Below are 23,138 nucleotides of genomic sequence, written 5' to 3'. Positions count from 1 at the left end.
AAAAGAGAACGAAAATTAACAATTATTCTATTGTTAACCGTCTATTGTACACATCCCATAAACTAATACTTCACGAAAAACCCGGCTCTACTTATCACACAACACCAGTTGATTCCCTTCCTTCTTTCCAGACTCAATGACTAGAAACAGTTGAGTACTTACTCTTCGGATCTGATGGAAAGGCTGTCCTTATCTTTGTGTGCTTGACCAGATGAACAGCTGCTACCCATGATCCCTTTTAGCTGAGTATCGTCAATTGGTTTACAGAGCTCACACTGGGAGCGCTACAGTCAACCGCCACTTCTTCATGTTTGCATCGAGGAGAGTAGCAAACTGGAGAGAAGATGTTGCAGAGCCAACTCAGCCCGCGAGTTGAGTCATGGCGCACAAATCGATGCAATGTTGTTCCGCTCTCTCACTCTTCCTCTCATAGTGTGACGTCATCGTAATTCGGCAGCCTGCAAGTAAAAATGGGGCAAATTGATGATTCTGTTCGAATGGACACGTGGACAATTTGACTTATACTCTCTGACGGTATAGTCGATGGCAAATATAACACTAGACAAATTGTCCACCAATTTCCAGTTTCGACCTGAATAATTGGTATTACAGAATACCTTTATTTATTAACTGAGGCCAAAGGGAGACGTATTACTGTTAATAATAAGAATAGAGTTAATTTCTCAGTTAAGAGGGTATATTATTAAGAGGAAGCTGCTAACTTCTATCTTTAGTGGTGAAATTCCATTAATACTCTTATTAACATTTCTTTAGTATAAAATTACATTATCTTTTCAAGGTAAAGGGGAGTTAAATAACTCAAGAAATGCCTACTATAGTCATTTGCTCTATCTTTCGAAAAGTGACGATCATTAATGCCAATTGTAGAGTGGGGTGCAAATGTATTATCAAGCAAATTGTACATCAACATGTTTATTCTAATTGTTTTACGCAATGAGAGCTTCAAGAATAGAAACAAAACGCCAAACAAGCTGCTGACAATCTCTGCACCAGCTTACGTAAAAATCCATTCCTTAAAAACACGGAAATAGTCAGTGACAATTTGCCGAGCAATGCTTGTGCTTCCCACTGCATGTCGTTCACAAAAGGTCAATTATCGATATTTTAGGTTGAAATAGTTTTAAAATAAAACGCAACTAAACCTTACAATATACTAGAATTCCCTAAGGCAGGGGTTTTCAAACTGTGATTTTCCAAGAGTGTAGCGTACACACAAAAAAATCAAACAGAAACTGATAATATACCGAAATACACTAAACTTTCAACCAAACATTTAGCCCCCACCCCTAATCCCCGCACTACGGGATCTGCGAGACCGTTATTGTTACCACTGAGCAGAAGCCTACAAAACCTCGTCATCTCTCCCAAACATCAGGTTTCATCTACAACTGATGTCGATTTTGTCAGCCACAGGATGGCAGACTTAATTAATATAAATAGAATTTGATTTGATTTTTTTATTTAGCATCGCATTTCTGCCACTTTTGGCTAATTGCGACGATGAGGATGGCTGATGATATGATGAAATTGATGAAGGGTCACACACAAAGAACACACACGCCCAGGCCGGGATTCGAACCCTGGACTCCTGGCATCGTAGCACGCTCTGCTAACCACTTCGCCACAAGGCATAAATAGGAGATCAACTTATTCGGCCTCCGAAGCGTTATTCCAAATGATCCAAATGATGTGGGCGCTTGTGGCTTATCCCACAAGTGCGAGACGAGGAAATTCTGAACAGTGTTTGGTTTCAGTACGATTGGGCGCTGACCCACTTCGCATTCCCTGTTCGATGCTTGGTGAACGTAGTCTCTAAGAATCACTGGATCAGACGAGGAGCGGACAATTGTCCAGCTCCTTTTCGATGTGATCTTCAAGAAGGCCTGATCTAACGCCACCGAATTGGGTCTCATCAAGGAGAAGGTGCGGAAACGCCGTTATTTAACAAACGATGAACTCAAAAATGCGATGCGTGAAGCCTTCCAGAAAGTAACCTCCAAGAATGTTGGATAATATGAACAGCGCATGCAGCTATGCAGAGGCCACGGAGGGGCACAGAGGGATACACACGAGACGAGACGAGGCGAGACCGAGAGAGTGCCAAGTCTCAGCTCCATATCTTCCCTCCATTTGTCTTCTATGCATATGTCCAAACCACCTTAATCTGTTGAGATTTAATGAAGTTTATAATCATGGACAACGGGAAGGGGTCCAACAGGTTTGTCGAACTTCCCCCTCTTGAAATCGTTCGTTTCAAATTGGAAAAGACAAGACGATTATTTTTATCGTTAACAGAAATATAGATAAGCACTAGCGGCGATTTGTTGCCAAAACTAAAGGGGGGAGAACACAAAGAGAGTTTACTTTCTCATGGTAGACAAGGCTTAACATTAAGATGCTATAGAGCAGGGACAAAAACTGACAAAAAGTGGTGGGGGGGGGGCAACTGAAGATAAGTTAGTATTCCAGCAGAATAACCAAAGGAGAAATTGCTTTAGATTGAAAAATTACTTTAAGTGTAAAATGGAAGAATAAGCTTTTCATTCTACGTATGGCTCGAAATGGGAATGTACACGAAACGGAACGCTTCACTTTCGTTAACATGCTGTTGTCTGTTTTTGTCTCCGATTACGACACTGACGAGGCGGAACGGGAAGGTTCCAGATAGTCACGAACCGGAACGCCGTTCCGGTCAATTTCGACCCCTGATTCTGCGACTTAATCCAATTCCAAAAAATTGGATTGTTGAAGATTTCTGTTGAACAAGCTGTAGAAGTAAATAACACAATAACTATGCATTTCAGTATAGTAACTGCATGAAACGTTTAAAAAATTGAAAAACGGTTGTGTTGAATAATCAATCACTCATGGTGGATCGAGTGAAAAGTCTCCAATAATAATAATAATAAATTAGCAATAAATAGTGTGTTATTATTAGTTTATAATAATAATCTTATTGTTATTTCTCGTACTGAGTTTTTATGTCAGCGGTTTGGCCCCCCCATCCCCCTGCAATTAATTTTGGCGACGCATTCAGTCAATCCAAGTGTCATCTGCTTCTTTGAATCGTCCATAGACTGTTCTTAAAGTTTACTTTCAGGTATTTCCAACTATTGTTTACATGCCTTTAAATATGCATATTTCATGAGCACATGCAATGACGGTCTTATTTTAAAGTCTCATTTATTTGCACCTTTGGAGATTAAATTACTTACAAGTCCTAACATAACACTCGGTTTGATTTCTTCGTTAAGTCTAGTCATGAACTGTTTCGCAGAATTTCACTCACGAAATTTCTGTTTAAAAACATCCATGCCGATAAATTACATCAGCTTACACAATATTTCAGCAACATCATCCCGCCACTTCCCCTAAAAATTTCCTCATTCGGAAGGCACAGAATCTGTTTACGTAAACAACCTGCTTTCACAGCGTGTAAGGCCAAAGAGATTTGAGGAAAATTGGAGGCGCATGGAGCGCATCCGTCTCTTGTCACGTTGAGCAATTTAAGCTTAATTTCTACGATGAAAGCGGCAATTTTTCGAGCAATCTTTCGACGGGGAAGGGAAATTGCCGAGTACTTGACAAGGTTAAATGCGATGCTCATATTTCGGGTATTTCACGTCGCTTTTGGATCCTCTTGGATCCATCGCAACGATGAGGATGGGCAATAAACTTATAAAATGGATGGTGGAAGAAACTCAGGGTTCCCACACATTTTCGCAAAACCAATTATATGGCTTTTAGAGGTTTTCCAGGTAATTTCAAAATAAATTTCCTGACCAATGTATGGTGGTAAAACCAAGTATTAAGTAAAGTATTGCTCGGCAAGTTCTCCATGGTAATTTTCATTATTCTTTCTTTTGCATCCTACGTGTTTTTCAGGAATGTATTTTCACGTTTGATGGTGTAGAGGTTGTCAGCAACTTTCTTCTGTTTTGTTTCAATTCTTGAAAATCTCATTACATAAAACAAAGAGAATAAACATGGTGATGGACATTTTGCTCGGTAAAGGGTGGCGCAAAAGTCATCATCCTATTTGAACTGACCTTTATTTTGACATCTTGTTGTTTATATCAGTAGTGTTTTGTCAGTTAAATAGAAGATACTCACGAAATTTATTGTGTGCGAAAATGAATAAGTATACCCACAAGAACGTGGAAACATTGTGACAATTTTGCGTGACACTTTTCCGGGTGGAGTAATATCCCGTTTTGGTGATTTTCCATGGCCGGCCAGGTCCCCCGATTTGCCCGCTCCAGATTTTTTCCTTTGGGGATATATGAAGTCATTGGTTTATGTGAATAAGCCAGGGACGTTGCAACAACTAAAGAACAATATTCAGCATGAAATTGAAAACATTTCCCCGCAGATTCTTTCCGACACCATGGAATAAAAAGATCCCAAATTTGCATCAATTCGAATGCTGGTCATTTATTGGATGTTATCTTTAAAAATTGAGGACATAAAACTTACAAGTATCAATAAAAGTTTACAATAAAAACCTACTTTGTTTAATTTAAAACCCAAGCTATAGGCTAAGAAAATGACTTTTGCGCCACATTGTACTACTTATGCATCCCACTCTATATGACTGAGACCTTTTCGATTTGGCTTGATTTGGTGTTTTAAGTCCACTTTGTGCATAGTAAGGCTAATCGGGACTGGACCTACAATTTAAAGTGGGACCCGAACCACTATGTGCCTCCACCAGGTATCGAACCCGGGACCCCTTGATTACAAGGCAACGACGTTACCACTGCGCCATCGGGGAGGCCTTGAGTCCTTTTCGAAACAGAGGCGACAAGATGTCGCTCTATTTCGAAGTGTCTTCAGTAATTCTTGTATCCCAGTGGCAGAATTTTTAGAGCTTCGATCCCAGTACCCCGATTTTAATTTTACACGGATGGGTCCAAATCTGTGGAATCTTTGGAATGCGCCTTTGTTGTGGACTCCCAAAGTTACAGTTTCGTCCTACACCCTGCCTGTTCCATCTACACGGCAGAACTGTATGGAGTCCTCAAGGCGTTGGATCTTGCTAATGTTAACGCCCTGAAGAAAGTCCTTTTATGCACAGATGCCACCAGCGTGCTATCCTGTAGTGCAGCGTATCTTTCGATGGCTATGGTCATTGCGTGCCATAGCTGAAGTTCGCTTCTGTTGGATCCCTAGGCTCTCTCCGAAAAGTACAAAGTACAGACTTGAAGTATGGTCTTGACGGAAGTGACGTCACCTAGTACAGTTCGAAAGCGCCAAGAACAGAAGTGCGCAAGTGCACAGCTCGCTACACAGATGGTTGCTGACTAGGTCACGTGATTTTCGTACTCGTTGTTCATTTGTTTAAAATCACGGAGGTAGAAAGCCAGCAACACAGGTTAAATATACGTTATGGGCCAGCAAGTTGTTGGTTAAAGTTATTCTAATATGTGGAAATGTATGTGTACGAACATTTGAAAATGCAACGTGATTTATATGGTGAAAAACAAGTGTTTAAAACGTGGAGAAAACAACGAGTACTCAGTTTTATCTACTGATCGTATTTGGCGTTGCAGTCGTAATGCAATTCGAAAGACTTTCACTTCCAGTCCACGACTTGACTGCACTCCAAAACCATACTCAAGTACGATCTTGCACATTTATGACACGGTCCTAGTCACTTGAGCATCAAGGGGAACGAAGCAGCCGATGCTGCCGCAAAGTCTGCTGATGCAGACGGCGACGATCTCGTCCATCTTTTGCCAGCTAGGGACCTGCAGAATGTTTTTCGTTGTTCCGTTCTTAACACCTTGCAACTGGCAAGCCGAGGGGAATGAGATAAGAGGGAACAACCTTCGAGCTAAGCCCATCACTGGTGCTCAGCGTTCCGCGTCCCGTTCCTCCTGCCGAGAAGTCATCTTAACACGGCTCCGAATCGGACACAGCCGTCTCACACATCGTCATTTGCTGTAATGACTGGACCCTCCGTTGCGCCGTAGTTGTGACGTCGTTTTAAGTGTTCGACACATTCTTCTCGAGTGTGCCGATTTCAATTACCTCAGATAGGATTTTAGCCTTTACAACGATTTGCAATCATGTTGGGTGACGATAACGGTGTTTTAGCCAATGTTTTTAGCTTTTTGAGAAGAGCAGGCCTTTTCCACCGTTCCTGAGTTACTTTTAAACTGTCCCTACCCTTTTTTTAATGCGTTGTGTTTGTCCATGCAGGTCTATTTACAACTTGCATTTTTAATCTTTTCACACACCTTTTTTTAATTTTTAGGTAAGGGTTTTAAATAAGGGGATCTTCCCGCATACCCTGAAGGATGCAAAATGGCCATGGTGCCGACGCACCACAAGAAAATTAGATCAATCAATCGGTAATTATGGCATAAGCCACTTATCGATATTTTCTAAACCCATTACTTTGAAGACTGGAACCACAGGTAAAGATATATATCTTTTTCTGTGCTGGGACCTAACAAATCATAAGAAAGCTTCCCGCATATTTATATTTTGTACTACATGTTGTTGTCGTATATTCTCAGCCTAGAACTTCTGATCACATCCTCGAAACCCAACTATGCTTTGCCCACACAGATTACTATAGAATTTTGTGAGGGGCGTGATGCGATGCATGCCACAGCAGCACATATTTGTTTCTTTGTGACCCAAACTTTCCACCGATTGCCTGTCAAACTATTGCTGAAAATGTGCTTCTTTTATACAGTAATTTTGTTTACAAATCGATTGACAATCAAAAGGCTATTTACAAATCGCCATGAAAATGAGTGGTCATTTATTACATTACCGAGTTACATGCTTTTTACAATAATTTACAATTTAAAGCAGTAGTTCTCAACCTTCGTGAGACAGCGGCTCGGTAAATCTTTTTTTATAAGCTGATGTGCCGATCCCAACAATGTTATTTGCAAATCCCTTTCTAAAGGGTGGCGCAAAAGTCATCATCCTATTTGAACTTACCTTTATTTTGACATCTTGTTGTTTATATCGGTAGTGTTTTGTCAGTTAAATAGAAGATACTCACGAAATTTATTGTGTGCGAAAATGAATAAGTATACCCAGTGGCGGATTACCAAATAGGCCCACTAGGCACGTGCCTAGGGGCGGCAACTTTTGGGGGCGGCAAATCTTTTTTCCAGAATATCAAGAATAATAAAAGGTGTCTTACGCACACAGTGACAATTTAGACCTATGAAACTAATGTTTCAAATCAACGGTTTGCAACACTTTCGCTTCATACGAAAGAACCATTGATGTATCGGATTTATGTGTTATCAAGAAATGTTCCGTCTGCTTTGCCTCCTCCAGGCGCCAATCAATTTGTTTTTAACCCTTGCGGTGGCTTTTATCGCTTACAATACAATGCAAGCCGCCCAGCCTTTGTTGGTTTGTTTTTGTAAATACATACCCCTTGATCATCCACTAAGCTTTTGTTAATGGCCAGGCAGGAAAGAAGACTGATTGCTTGAAACTCGCACCTGTAACAATGCCAGTCTTAAAAAAAAATAAACACATAAACACTGCTGATAAGTGAGTGAGTGAGTGCAGCTTTCGCGTGGACAGCAACTAGTTTTTGTCTTACTGTATTCTCTGGCTGGTGCATTCAGTTTGTTGCTAGTGCGTTTGTGATTTGGTGGTATTTCTTTTCTTTTATGCAGCAGGCAGCACGAAGGGAACAAAGTTACAAGTGGGGCGGCTTATCGTGAACTTGCAAACGCAAAGCGTGAAAGAGGAGCAACCTTACAGAAAAATCTTGGTACAGTGGACACGATTTTTAGGTGAAAGGAACAAGTGATTTCCGAAAGCAGTTCAAAAAGTGGAAGCCGAAGTGGATGCGGCTACATCAAGTGAACTCTGTGAAACGCAAAATGTCGAAAATATTGTGGGTTTAGTGGAGGAAGAAAGTGCACCTGATGTAGTGTCCCCTCAGTTCGTAGGAGTTCCTGATTGTGACAGTGAGAGTGCAAATTTCGTTACTGACGATCCTGCCGAGTGGTGTCTGAATGAGTCTACAATTGACATTCTTCTAAGACGTGGAATTAATCAGAATGCTCAAAACGATTTTTCTAAATCGCGAAGACTCATAGCAGGTAAGACAAGATTTTTAAATAATAGCGTTTTTTTTCGTAAACTTGTAAATGGCGAATCAATTTTGTGGAATTATTTGGTATATTCGTGCAGCACTGGTGCCGTTTATTGTGCATCATGCTGATTGTTCAAGGGCAAGACAAACATCGCAACTCACGGCATTGCAGACTGTAAAAGCACTTCAAATATTCTAGCATCACACGAAAAGTGGTGAGTGGTGAATTTAATTTCTCAATACATTACATAATTTTAGGTATAGCACATACAGAAAATGAATTGTTTGTTATTGATTTTTATCCTTTGTTTTTTATTTCAGTATGTTCACTAATTTTTGTAGTAGCCTGTAAAAATACTGCAAATAAGTTACTACTTTTCTTTTGAGAAGGGCGCACATTAAGTTTATGCCTAGGGGCGGCGAGGAAGCTTAATCCACCACTGAGTATCCCCACAAGAACGTGCAAAAATTGTGACAATTTGGCGTGACACTTTTCCGGGCGGAGTAATGGTGATTTTCCATGGCCGGCCAGGTCCCCCAATTTGACCGCTCCAGATTCGTTTTCCTTTGGGGATATTTGAAGTCATTGGTGTATGTGAATAAGCCAGGGACATTACAACAACTAAAGAACAATATTCAGCATGAAATGAAAACATTTCCCCGCAGATTCTTTCCGACACCACGGAAAATGTAATAGAAAGATCCCAAATTTGCATCAATTCGAATGGTGGTCATTTATTAGATGTTATCTTTAAAAATTGAGGACATAAAACTTACAAGTATCAATAAAAGTTTAACACAATAAAAACCTACTTTGTTTAATTTGAAACCCAAGATATAGGCTAAGAAAATCAGTTGATGACTTTTGCGCCACCTTGTATTTTCTACTTTATACATTATTTAATAAATTAAATATTAATAAATTATTGCATAATAATAATAAAGAGTAATACGCGTAGTTTGATTATGTGTACGCTTGTTGACAAACATACAATTAGGTTTAAATTAGTTGTCACCCAATGGAACTAATGATACCTTGCAGTTTTCTCAGGCGAACATCATTAAATTAATTTGATTAAGTGATGATTATCATTAGCATGTTGCATTTTGCACAAGGAAAAGCTCCAATTAATCAGAATATTTCCACTACAAAATATTTGATAATGAAAGTTGCTGCGCACATTAAAATGACAAACTTCAGACGAAACTCCACGCGGTTGAGAAATGCCGACTTACAGGCTTTCCTTAAAAACCTAATATGATTTCGTTTAATTTTCAATCGTAAACAAAATACTGTACAAAAGTTTTATAAAATGAATTAGCAAAGGAAATAACAACGATTCTATAATTGCGTTTGTTACCAAAGATGAACATAAAGATGTTTCACTTTCAACAAAAATGTGTTTTTTAATCGGATCGACTAGGGTGACACAATATGCACCCTGTAAATTGTAGGACAGACAAAGGAGCATGGAAGCTGTTAGCTGAACTCTATGCGCACACGATCTCTCACGGAAGTCTCAATCAGCCCCTCGCCTTCTAATTGGGTCTCTTCCGCTGTCAAGTGAATCTCGTCACAAGGAACTGCGATGTTCTTGTGCAGCTGTCGACACTATAGTTTCTCTCTATGAGAACCTTTAGAAACCATTCATATTCTGGCTTTAAGATATTCTGGTACAATCTTTTAAGATATGTCTGGTAATTTCATTATAAATCCTACTTGCATATTTCCTCTTTACGTCACTTTTCTTCCTCTTTAGAAAAACTCAATATGCTGACCAAGGCCGAAAATTTATTTTATTATCCTGTTTTGTACCTTGCTTCATTTGTACTGGGTACAGAGTCTGAATAAGACCTTGCTAGAAGGTTGAAACGTTACGTTTAGTTTATGTTTTAAAATAAAATAAAATAAATGTTCTGCCTTGGTCAGCATATTGAGTTTTTCATATCATGGAAACAAGGCTTAATGGTGTTATTCCTCTTTAGGTTAATTGTTAGGATGGTGATGAATAATCTATATATATAAAAATGGATGTATGTGTGTTATATGTTTGTTCCGGCATAACTCTCGAACGCCTCGATCAATTTCAACCAAACTTGGTACACATATGACTTACAATCTGGAAAGAAATACTATGGGGGTAAGACACCCCTGGCACCCCTAGGGGGGGAGGGGGTGACATGTAAAAATAATCGAAAACGACCGATATTAGTGCGGAATCCATAACTTTCGGGGTCGCTAAGATGAATAGTGACACTCTCGATACCGTTCTATTTATTTATTCTTGCTCCTGGAGATGAAACTAAAAATGTTGTTTATGATCAAGTTTTGAGTTAAATTAATATTATAGTGAATTTCTAAAAGATTTTACTTTATAATTTGTTTACTGTACTTATATTTTTAAATACCTGTAAATAAAATTAGAAACATTTTACACTATAGTTAGAATTAATTATTTTCCTGTCTAATAGAAGATTGGGATAAATAAATACCCGGGGTAATCAGCTAGTGAGGCTGGGACTCGAACCCGGAATCTACGGTGGCGAAATCGTTTGTCTACCACTTAACACGATCTGTCATCAAGGCAATTATAAATCTTACAATCATAATTATTAAAAAAGAATCATAGTATCAAAGAATAAAGTTAAATTTGATAAGCTATTGACCGATTGATTGATCTGGTGTATTTAACTTTTCTGCCACTACTGGTTAATCGCGAAGATGAGGACGACTGATGATATGATGAAACAGATAAAGGGACAATCACAAAGAACACCCATGCCAGGCTTGGATTCGAACCGGGACCCCAATAAGCTGATTGTTATACATAAAGCATAAAGTTTTATCAAGCATTTATATATGAATGGGAATGTAGTTTGTGCCATTTTACATATTTCATTACATATTGCTACATACCTAGATATAACTACAGCCGATAAGTCAGCACATATACATGAGGAATTGTGAATTTCTGACTTTGGAGGTCGGACCTGTGATTATCGGAGCTATCTTGGAAATATGAGCCGGCTTTAGACGGAAGCATTTCCTTTAACATTTTTGCTACCACAAATGCTATGTAAATGCTTCCAAAAATCTTGTAGCAGATAGCAGCGGCGGCTGGCAGCTAGTATGATGGGTAGTGCCAACGTGATCAAGAAATCGAAAAATTTTCGCTAGCATATGTCATAGAAATCTAATGAAAGAGATAATTTTAATGGAACTTTGTTCACGAAAATTGCAGACAAAAATTCAGAGCTCCTAACTCACCGAACAGTGACTCACCTAGCTTCAACCTAACCAATATTAAAAGATCTCTCGTTTCTTTGACACATTTGAGATACGTGTCACAGCATATGTTCACGTTAATATGAGAAGAGTGTTGATATTGGCACTGAAGCCATGCCTACATTTCCTGGGCTAGTCTCGTGGTACTCCTGGTTGGTGAAACCAAATAAAGATTGCGTATTGGCTACACTGGAAGGGGATATGTCAATGTTACACATCCCTAGCATATGGCCGTATAGAGCTCCCCGTATGCAATATTCCACATGGATGGACAAACTACTAGCAGATGGTTCGTCAAAGGGAACAGAAACAGGTGGAAATCAACTGTGAATCATCAATCACCGATCAACGTTTCAAACCTTCACACTGCGAACTTCGTCACTTTGATGGTTGGCGTATGCATCATGTTGCTGCATAAGTTGGCCTTCAAGAGTATGATAAAGTTGACTGCGGAAGTTCATACAGAAATTGCACTTATCTACGCTTTAAAAGTCTCTTTTATATGTACAATGCATGTGTTAACATATGCAGTAGACAACTGAAAATTTACAGAAATAGTTCTAGTTTTCCCATTGTATTTAGAGTGTTATAATTCCGCTGCATGAAATGTTTATATTACGAAGAGATTATACTTAATCACCTCACCAATTTATAGAAATGTACAGTATTGCTCGGCAAATTGGACATGACTATTTGCATTAATTTTTCTCTTGCATCCTATGTGTTTTTAAGAATGAACTTTCATGTGTGCCAGAGATTGCCAGCAGCTTGTTTGGCATTTGGCTTGAGTTCTCATTGCGTCAAACAAAGAGAATTAACATGGTGCTGGACAATTTGCTTGGTGGTACTTATGCGACTTTCTGAAACTCTTTTCACAAGGTAGGAACCATCTTAACTCTAAATGGACAAAATGTGATTTGTCCATGCAGAACATTTGATACATTAAAAAAAACACAATAAAAAGCTTAAACCCAACAAAAAGTAAAATATCCATATAAAGAGGAAGAAACTTCCTTCAAACTAAATACATTAACTTAATACATCGAAATCGACGAATCCAAAGTATAATTATACTCGAAGAGATAAAAAATCTAAACAAAGCATGTAAGACAAACATCACAACCTAAAAAATAATTTTATAAAGTGAATAAATAATTTATAAATAAAATTAGAGAATATTCAGATATAATAATCCAAGTAAATTCTCCAGCTCTATATCGAGTTGGCTCGGGCGGTCAGCACGCGATCAGCGGGAAGTGAAAGATAAACTATGCACATTAAGAATACAAATCCTATTTTACTCCAGATTCAGAATAAATGGTTCATCGGATAATATGCAACTATGTACTTTGTTTGTTAATTCTTCCCCGTGAAGAACCTACAGGGCATGTTTCCGGAAATTTAGTGTTCTTGCTTTCGGCCTCAATATTTTACTTGCCGCGGCGATGGATATGAGTGGGGCCAGGGACTTTATGTTATAACATATTTTTCATTTGGCTTCGGATCTAATATTGGGGTGAGATCTTTACATATCTGATGAAAATCAGCCGAAATAGACAAACTTGACAAAGCATATTTTGACATATTTCACCAATTTCGCGTTTTTACAACATATTTCTTCAATTTTGTTGTAATAAGACATATTTCTGTATAATTTCGTAATTCTCTCGCACATAATCGGTTATTTCATATTTTTTTTCTTTCTTCGTAGCTTTAGCACAACGGACTAGCAGGACTAGCAGGAAGAAAGGTGCAGTCTTTTCTTAGTACAGAACAATAATACCCCACCTTTTCCATCCCGCCGCCAATTGATAGCCATGCAAACATTATTGAGGAAAAATGTTCTCTTTCATTGTTGCACGGGAAGTAAAGAAGTTTCGTTCTCATTTCTTTGCCTTTTTCGCTTTTCACAAAAATCAGTCAAACGGCTATGGGAGAAATGTGAGAGTACTGTTGTGCATATTTTTGGCTTTATTGGGAATATTTCTGCATTTTCTGACATATTTGTAATTTTTGATGACATATTTTCCAATTTAAATGACATAATTACATACATATTTTACAGTTTTATGGGACATAAAGTCCCGGGCCCTAGATATGAGATATTTTGCCTCGTATAAGTAGAGAGTCGCAATGGTCCAGTCGGTTGGGGGGGTCTGGCTTCACGCGGAAAGCACGGGTTTGATTCTCGGGATGATCTCAGGTGTAAAATTTCCCGACATCTTTCATAAGGAGGCTCTGGGGTTCATCTAGCCTTTAATAAATGGGTTCCTGGGGATAAATGAGGCCCGAGCGTGGTGCTGATCACATCACCTCCACATTTAGGTACAGCCCTATCTCCACACCGCCTACAAGCATTCATGGCATGTTGCCATACGCAGTTACCTTCAGTCTCTATTAAGGTTCATTGATTGCATTGATTGATTTGCTTTATATTACTTCGCTTTTGTGCCACTTTTGGTTAATTTGCGAAGATGGGGATGAGTGATGATGCGATGAAATTGATGAATGGACACTCACAAACATCCATGCCCAGGCCGGGATTCGAATACGTGACCCCTGTTGTAGTAGGGCAATGGTCTAACAACTCGGCCACGGGGGCCGGCTCTCTCTTAAGAGTGAGCCGATGTCAGTGTATCGCAAAAATTTGTAGGCGAGGAATACTGTCTAAAGGTGTGCTCATCCTGAATGACAATCCACCTGCCCATGCATCTCATCGTGTTCTCTTCAAAGCACTTGAGTATGGAGCTATGATATTTTGATTTATCCTCCATATTCCCCGGATATTGCACCTTCGGATTTCTTCCTCTTCCCTAATATGAAGAAGGTTTTGCATTTTCAAGATGACAATGACGTCATATCCTCGACAGAGGCGTGGCTAAAGGCCCAATCTCCAGCGTTTTACAAAGATGATATATTCGCAAGTGTTTGCGACGGTGGGGAAAATGTGTAACATTGGTTATGTAGAAAAGACATAGGTGAATATCGCAACTTTTTGAACTCCCCTCGTATAATCAAAACTCTTGGAAAATTGATGCTTATAACTGGAGTGGAATACTCACACCCTATTATTATTAATCAATATTTTGAACAACAAGCATCGGTATCTGTGGAAATCGATGTGGGTATTGGTTCAAAGTGGTATCGGCAGAGCCCTAGTTTTTACATAAAATATTATATGCACATAACTATTACGTTTTCGTATCAATTGCCAGTAACTCAATGTTCGTTCTAATAACGAACGAACACGTGAATCAAAACAAATAGATCAGACATTTCTTCCTTTAGTGCATGGGCGTCGGCAGGGAAAAGGGGGATGGATCGAACAGCTAAGTCGATCGGTCATTTCAAGTTACAAAAAGGCAGAAACTAGTTGCTTTTATTGTTAATTTAGTTAGTATTCGAAGAGAATAACCCAAAGTATAATCTGCATATTATCTAAAAATAGTTTAAAAAAAAAAGAAGTAGGTTATATTTTCATATTGAATTATTTAATCCGAAGAATAAATGGTCCCACAATTTCCAAAATAGAAAAAAAATATTTGTTCTATGTGATAAGTCTCACAACATAAACTTATAAGTAAAATTTCTTGAACAAGGTGTGTAAAAGTTCATAAAAAAATACAATAACTAAATTCAGAACACTAACTGTATTAAATACAAAACAAAATAGTGGAAAACTGTTCTGCTGGACATTCACTCATCTCGTGGATCGAGTAGAATAGCAAAGTCTCCCTACTTGTTTATTATTGTAAAATATCGATATAATTTGTTGTGATAACAATTATCACCATTTTTACTCAAGTTAATCCAAGAAGCAAATTGATGAAATATATTCTTCAACTATTAGTCGAAAAATTATTTTTTAATTCAATTACTTGGCCCAGCGTTAGCCGAGCCATACGAAAAATTTGTTATAAACTCATCTTTCGCTCCCCTCCACGGAAATCTTTAGTAAAAGGCGAAAGATTTAATCGTTTTGAAGGGAAGCCAGAGTTACAGAAATTGGCCGTTCATCCTTCTTTGAAGGAAAATCTATTCATTCCGACTGTGAGGTTTTAAGTAAAATAAACACTGAATGAATAGTTTTCCGTAGAATTGATTTGGGTTTTGCAATAGCTAATGTACATTATATTAATGTCAAATTATATTATAAATGGTATTTTGCTTTTTGATTTTGATATCACTAATCACAAATATAAAAAAATATACTTTCTACTTCTTTTACTGCCATCTAGTGGTGCGATTTCAAACTTCAATTTCTCGTGGTGTTTTGCAAAAGTTTTACTCGTTCACGTTCAAATATTAATATTATTCAGGTTCACAAGTGAATTGCATAAAAGTGGAATTTCGAATTATTTAAATTGTCCTTGAATATGTACATGGGCGTCGGCAAATGCACCTTATTTTGAATCATTGTTTAAGAATATTCTGCAGATACTTAATTTGGAAAAGAAACTTTCATAATTGCAACAGTGAAATGCCACTAACTGATGTCCTGGATTTGTTTGGCAGAGAATCAAGACGCATGCAACTTTTGTAATAGTGTGTAATAGTTACTTAATACACTGGGACAGGCCCGCAGCCAGAATTGTATTTGGGGGGGAGGGGGGCGCTCATCCATAATCAGCAGCCGTAATGTAAAGGCGAAAAAGTGGGTAAGTTGGGGGTGAGTTGGTGTTTTAAGTCCACTTTATGCACAATAAGGCTAATCGGGACTGGGCCTACAGTTTAAAGTGGGATCCGAACCACTTGTGCCTCCACCGGGTATCGAACCCGGGACCCCTTGATTACAAGGCAATGACGCTACCACTGCGCCATGGGGGAGGCCCCACGAAAAAGTGGGGGGTAGATGACCTGAAGATGAATTTTACATTACAACTTATTATACAAGATGTTTAATCCTGCTAAGGAAGTGAAATTCATTACCAATATATACATAAGTAGTACATATATACCGATTACGGTACTTATGATAACATGCATAAAATATTAATCAGGAACTTTTACTTTTCGTCACCTAGACCCAACATCCTTTTTTGTTCTTCAATAAATATTCTATTCATTATCTATTGTACATTATTTTTTCCAGGGCAGTTATTCTCATACAAATGTTGTCGATCTTAACTACACGAAACTAGATAATGAATACGTTCTGTAAGTTATATCACTATTCTTATACCGTATTTACCTATTCATGTAATAATAATAGAATATTAGTTAATTTGCACATTTTAATTAATAGTTGTTAATTTATTTATTGTAATTATTTTAATGTAAACATTATTATTATTATTATTATTATTATTATAAAACACTTAGTTTAAACCCTCAACCCCTGAAATATATTTCTAGATATATGGTTTCTGCCTTCTTGTCAGTATTATTGTAATATGAACATACGACATAACACTTTAGGGGTGGTATCGAGACCGAGCTGGTTTGTAAAAATCAAAACGAGACCGGGCCTGGTCTTTCGCTTCGAGACTTGTCGAGACGAGATGGCAACTTCATGTCCGACACTTTGAAAAAAAAATACCTAAACTAATTATATTTGACTGTTTACCTTCTTCTTACATACCAAATGATAATCTGCCTGATTATTTGCAGACAAGTCATATATTGTAATTGTAAAATAAATCAACGAGTGAAAACTATGAACACGTGCTGTGCTGTTGCATACATATTCACGATAAACTGTTTTTTTTCGAGGGAAGGTAGCTTCGATTGATTGATTGATTAATCTGGTTTATTTTATTTCGCTCTTCTGCCATTTTTTGGCTAATCGCGATTATGATGGTGAGTGATGATATGCCCAGCCCGGGTTTCGAACCCAGATACTCTGGCGTAAAGAAGGTAGCGTCAAAACGAAGCGTCGAGGTGGAAAATTTTGCACTGTTTATGAAGCGACTGTAAAATATAAACATTTTGTGTTATTTTCAGCTAGCAGAGCTGATTTATAGCGAGGTAACGTTTTTTTTCTTTTATGTGGTATAATTTAGCATGTTACTGCTGATAGTAATTGTACGGTTTTTGTTAGGTTAGGAATATTAGGTTTTATATTGTAAGAATTTCCGCTATCTGTGTGTATGTATGGTACAGTCACAGACACTTCTGGGTTGTAACGACTCTATTGAAAGTAAATGGTATCGTTACAGCCCAGAAGTGTCCGTGACTACAAATAGATACAACAAATTGGATAAACGCTGATCGCATGGATACTAACTCGTTCGCGAATATACTTCTCGCCTCTGCAACTAATTACGTGACGGGATATGCATATTTTCAAGGTCAGTGTGTATATTACTTGACGATAGTTTTATTTTAGGATTTTAAGAGCCTACTTTAGGATTTTTAGAACCTATTTTAGGATTTTAGAGCCTATTTTAGGATTTTAAGAGCCTACTTTAGGATTTTAGAACCTATTTTAGGATTTTAAGAGCCTACTTTAGGATTTTTAGAGCCTATTTTAGGATTTTAAGAGCCTACTTTAGGATTTTTAGAACCTGATTTAGGATTTTAGAGCCTATTTTAGGAACCTAAAAGCACACTTTTCAGAACCTAAAAATCCGAGGTCTAGTGATAAGTCTTACTTGGTTAGGTGTTAGCAAAATTATGCTGTTATTTTAGGAGTGTTAGAATTTCCGTGGTTTATTATTATTATTATTATGACGTGTGTATGGGTGCATACAACGATATTTCTTTTAAGGAACAGTGAAATTGTTCGGGGATACGAGAATTAGACATACTTCGGGCCTGGTGTGGAGCACATCCAGCTGTTTACAGGCAATAAAACTAATTGCTAATAGCTCTAAACCTGTCGCCCCTAACCTAACAATTTCTACCCTACAATTCCGCTAATAATGCGTATGTGGATAGTCTAAGATGTTACTCGCCTGGCCCCCCCACACTTTACCTCCGCACTCGAGGTTCCGTGCAATTCGTACTCGGCTCTGATTTGTCTAGGGGTATCTTTCTTTGTACGACAGTGCACGTGGGTTGCTACAAGTCAACATAATTATATAATTAACTACAAGAGACAACGGATAACTTTTGCGAAACCTTTATGATCAGGGGGATAAATTACCTTGTCCAGCTTGTGTGAAATTAAAAACGGAAATTTTTGGTATTTTCTATAAGTTTAATTAACGTAAAATTTAAAGTATATACATGTCGTTTCCGAACGTTCATTTCTCTAATTATTTATCGGGCCAAAACTCTAATTTTTGATGTTGGAATCTCTATTGTTTGTACCTGGATGCTTTACATTTTATGAATTACATCTGAAGTACGCTTGTCACAAGGTAGACTCGCGTTACTCCAAGAAACGTCTTAACAGGCGCTAGGCCGCCCGACGTGTACATTTCTCAACCTCCACGGTGACAAGGCACTAGGCTGCCCGGCGCACCGTAATTACTTCAAAATAACATCCAGTACAACTACCTTTTTACCTGTAAACTGGACACCAAGGCACTAGCTTGCCCGGCAATCCAATCTCTTACAGCATCCGTTTCGGGAGACCTGTCCTCCGGTCCTAGCTAACCGAAGCAAAAACAGCCTCTCCCTTCCAAGTCTCAGTTCCAACAGCCGACCTCCCCTACTCTCATCTGGGAGTTTATATACGTTTTGTTGGCGTCTGTTGCCAACGGCCCTCCTTTCAAAATTTTTAAGCCCGCCTTTCTTTTGAACGTTCGAAACACGAAGAAAGAACAGAGAGCTACATGGTATTTATACATGGAATAATATGAACCTAAAAATGCATAATAAATTGATTTACACTAATCACATATATATGTTTATACATTTGATTACCCAATTAATTAACATATTAATAAATATTGCAATAAGAAAAAAAAACACTGTTGCCCTGACTCGGGGGCAGGGTAACAAAGAGAATCAGGTTTAGAGGTCTTATAAATTAATTTTAGCGATTGTTAGCAGCTGGCTGTGCTCCGCACTAGGCCCGTCAATTTTCAGGGTTAAATATCTCGGTTATTTATGTTTTTCGCATCGTCAAATAAATGTTATGCAAGGTTCAACACTGAAATCTGTCGATTAAATAAAAAAGTGAAAATTGTCTGCATCAGTCTCGATAATGTTATTAAGAAAAGTTGTGAAAATTTGTACAGTGACCAGCTGTAGCTATATGTTGCTTATACAGGGTGATTTATATAAAACTAACACATTTCTCTCTCGTTTTATTTCAACAGGAATATATCGTCATGCGCCGTCTTAGTTTCAGATGACGCAGGACATCTGGGAGATTCCATACACTCACCAGAGTGCGCAGCTGGGCAGCTGTCGTCGCCATATTGCCTCAGTCGTTCTGAAGATGCAGGACACGCTACGAATTTTCATGGTGTTTGTTGAGCAACTGAATGACATGGTACTTTCAACAGGATGGCGCCATGTGTCATACAAAAAGTCCTCGGCGCTGATCTGGATAATTCCCTTAAACTTATGGCCATCGAGGTTACCTGGTTTGACACCCCAGTCTTCTGTGGTAGTATCTTAAGGAAAAATCTACACGCCCTCGGACCTGGGACGAATTGGAGAATAACTTCACAAACGAAATCAACGGTATTGGCAACAGCATACTCCCAAGAACAGCCAGCAACATGGAACGACGTGTCCAGCTGTGCCTTCAGGCGGGGGGGGGGGGGGGACATTGCTACATAACTGATGTAATATCTTGCTGTTAGCTTATTCTTGTTAACATACATTGACAATGAAATATATCCGTTTTTTATGAACCACCCTGTATTATATATCTCGGGACAAGAAACGAGACTGGGACAAGTCCTTCCAGAGCGAGACATTGTTTCGTCTCGTCTCGATACAATCCTTACTTAAATTGTTATCTTCGTGAATATTTTGCAAGTTTTTAATGGGTCAAGGGTAGGGAGGACGGGCAAATAGACGACATGCAGTTGTGCAATTTCTACCATGCTTCGCCTCTGAGTATTATGGTTATTACTACGCACACGACACTTAGAAACTGTACTTTTAGCGTTGTGTTAACGTCAATTGAACATGTCAATGGGTACCTATAGTGCAATCTACACACGAGTGTTTTCAATGCTGCCATTGGTTCGTTCATTTTGACGTTAATACGACGTCAGAACTGCCGAGGGAGGGGGGTGAGTACTGGGACGAGTCACTACTATAAGTTGTTAAGAAGTGTTTGTGGTTTTCGTTGAGCGTATCGTCTCAGCATTCACCTTGAGTGGCTGAGGAAAATCAGGAGTAAAATAACTCAGGGATTCGAGCCTGACACCTCCTGAACCTCCGAAATTAAGATTACTTGGTTGAAAATATGACTTTCTATAAAAGTAGGTTAGGGTTGCCAGTGGACTAAAAGATACATCTCTATTCTCTTTATCAATTCGGAAGCACATGTAAAGCAGGCACATAAATAGGCTAAATTACCTAAAATAATTAAAGTGTGCACTAAAACGAGGAAACACTAACCAAAATGCGCTATAAGGGCAAAACAGGCACATAATATACAACACTAAATAGTATAATTGGAGCTTAAATCTTTGTCAAAAGTGGGAAGTAAATAATGAAACAACTAGAATTCTACGGAAAGAATGTTGATTCTATGAAATAGAGAGACGAAAATCGACTAAACAAAAAGCGAAAATACAAAGTAAATAAAGCATGTATTTTAACGCGTAGCCACAGGCTGTACGAGAGGCATTTATGAAAGTTGATCAGGATAGTCAAACATGTAAAGTGATTTCGTGACATCAAAGCTTAAGTTTTACTAATCAGTGTAAAATAACAATATCAGAACTTTTGCTCATAACGGAGGAACAGTTTCGGTATAGCACCATAAAGTTTAATTGTAACGTGTTTTCCAGAAACATACAAAGCAATTAAGAGTTTAAGAGAAACATGAAAGTTAAAATGCATGTCTTCTTTCAGAAAATGTTCAACTGTAGCTTCTTATCAGTACAATGCAAGGGAAGATTTGACAGTGCATAAAAAAGAAACATGACATCGTTTCCGGTACCGTATTCTCCCACCTGTTTCCAATCTTTCTCTCGCCAGCTTAAGGGTCAAATATTGTCAATCAATAAGCATGCTAGTACAAAAAGGAAAGTTCTAACAGCAATTCTGCTTGCTGAGTAACCATTTCAAGCCACTTACCTCCAGGCATAGATTAGTCCATCGGCCATATTGACGTCCAGATATATAGATTAACTCCACTTGTATCACTCAGCTGGAATGGAACCAGTCCCCTTCCCCCAAAACCGGGGCGGTTTGTTGCGGCGAATCGAGTCTTGGCTAAACTTGTTCCCGACCTTCCGAGTAAACCGGTGCAAGCCACTTTGCTTCGGCAATCATCAACTTAAAAGCGAAACAACTGGAGATTTCCAGTCTTGCGTTCGCCCACGGCCTCCAGTCCTGTACGACCCGAGGAATGAAGCTAAATTTGGAGCCTAGGGTCCGACAGAAGCGCGAGTAATCGGTACAGTAGAATTGTGCGCGTACATTGGATCAGCGTGGAGCCCCTTTCCCTGGGACTATAAATGGAATCTCCCGACACGGTCAGGAAAATAATCAATGCATTTCTTGCTGTGCGCAAGCGTTGTGGATGCTGCCAGTACTACAGCGCTGTGAGACATTTTCGAGAGATTAAACGGGAACTTCAAAGGCACTGGTAGTCAGGGGAAGATAGAGGGTTACCCATACTCCCCGCCGAATGACGTCAACAGAGATGCCATACGCGCAAAAGAGGGGACGTTGCCTAGCTGTGATGCCAAAGCATTGGATGCATACGCTTCAAAAGTCTTCTAGTTGTTGCTTCGAAATGAAAAATCTTCCCTAAGCTGACGACAACCTTATTCTAATAATCAGGACGAAAAGTCATTTAATTTTAAAAGTATTTTTTTCGTTGTTGTTGAAATGAAAAAAAGACGTGTACACCACCTTGTGTATTTCAATCAATCCTTGAGGTTAAGTAATAGCATTTGCCAGTACACATAGAAGAATTTCTACTGTACTTCCTTTCTGCGTACGTGATGTACTGTACGCGTTCAAGCGTGCGCGCGCACAATACTAAAGTACAATATTAGACCGTGGGCACAATCGTATGCTTTCGCTAAGGTAGTGTGGTTGCAGGCACGTAGCCAGGGAGACGGCTAATGGGGCTGAAGCCCCTCTCCCGAAATCCCACAAATATCTAATTTAAATAGTGTGTAGCGGTAATTAATTTTACTTCCTTAGCAGGAATAAACATTAGATCGAAAAAGTTTAGTGTTTAACAGAGAAACCAGGTTATAGTTTTATATTCTACCATTTAATCCAAAGAATAAATGGATCCACAGCTTCCAAAACTTATAGTTTTCTTTGTGACAGGTCACACAATATAAACTTTATGAGTAAAATTTGACCCAAACTTTTCAAGCCTTTTTTTTAAACGGAATGTGTAAAAGTTAATAACAAAATACAATAACTATGAATTTCAGTACACTAACTGTATATAATAAAAGGCAAAGTGCTCCCCTGTGCTTTACACCACGCCATGAAGGCGTATAGGGGGTGTGGAGTTAGGGCCCCACACTTTCTTGATCACGGTCGAAGGTGGGGGTGATGTGATCAGCACCACGGCCCAGGCCGTCTTTACCCCCCCCCCCCCCAAGGTTTCCTCCAGGTACCCATTTTATACGACGCTGGGTGGGCGCCGGAGCCGCTTAAACAGGCGGAAACAATTCCTGTTCTCCCCCGCCGGGGATCGAA

The 23,138-nt window shown here is 38.8% G+C and overlaps 1 protein-coding gene and 1 non-coding gene across 4 annotated transcripts in view; both read right to left on the bottom strand.

Moving 5' to 3' along the window:
• The window catches only part of LOC145980380 (NACHT and WD repeat domain-containing protein 2), a 157,363-nt gene that overhangs the window by 109,993 nt on the left and 24,232 nt on the right, over positions 1 to 23,138 (bottom strand). For 2 of the 3 annotated variants that reach the window (XM_083113446.1, XM_083113448.1), the window contains exons 1-2: positions 21,546 to 21,911; positions 163 to 458 (exon numbers count right to left, since the gene is read on the bottom strand). In XM_083113446.1, the coding sequence (XP_082969572.1) occupies positions 163 to 230 (68 nt within the window). In that variant the 5' untranslated portion in view covers positions 231 to 458; positions 21,546 to 21,911. Of the gene's footprint in view, positions 1 to 162; positions 459 to 21,545; positions 21,912 to 23,138 lie in introns of those variants that run through there. The other variant, XM_083113447.1, reaches the window with a different exon arrangement.
• LOC145980468 (U5 spliceosomal RNA) lies at positions 15,270 to 15,389 on the bottom strand. The gene has a single exon (XR_014440853.1). It is a non-coding gene; the product is annotated as a U5 spliceosomal RNA (small nuclear RNA).

The sequence above is a fragment of the Lepisma saccharinum genome, chromosome 27 (genome assembly GCF_977018435.1).
Source record: "Lepisma saccharinum chromosome 27, izLepSacc3.1, whole genome shotgun sequence".
Lineage (NCBI taxonomy): Eukaryota > Metazoa > Arthropoda > Insecta > Zygentoma > Lepismatidae > Lepisma > Lepisma saccharinum.
This window is presented reverse-complemented; position numbering and strand designations above follow the sequence as displayed.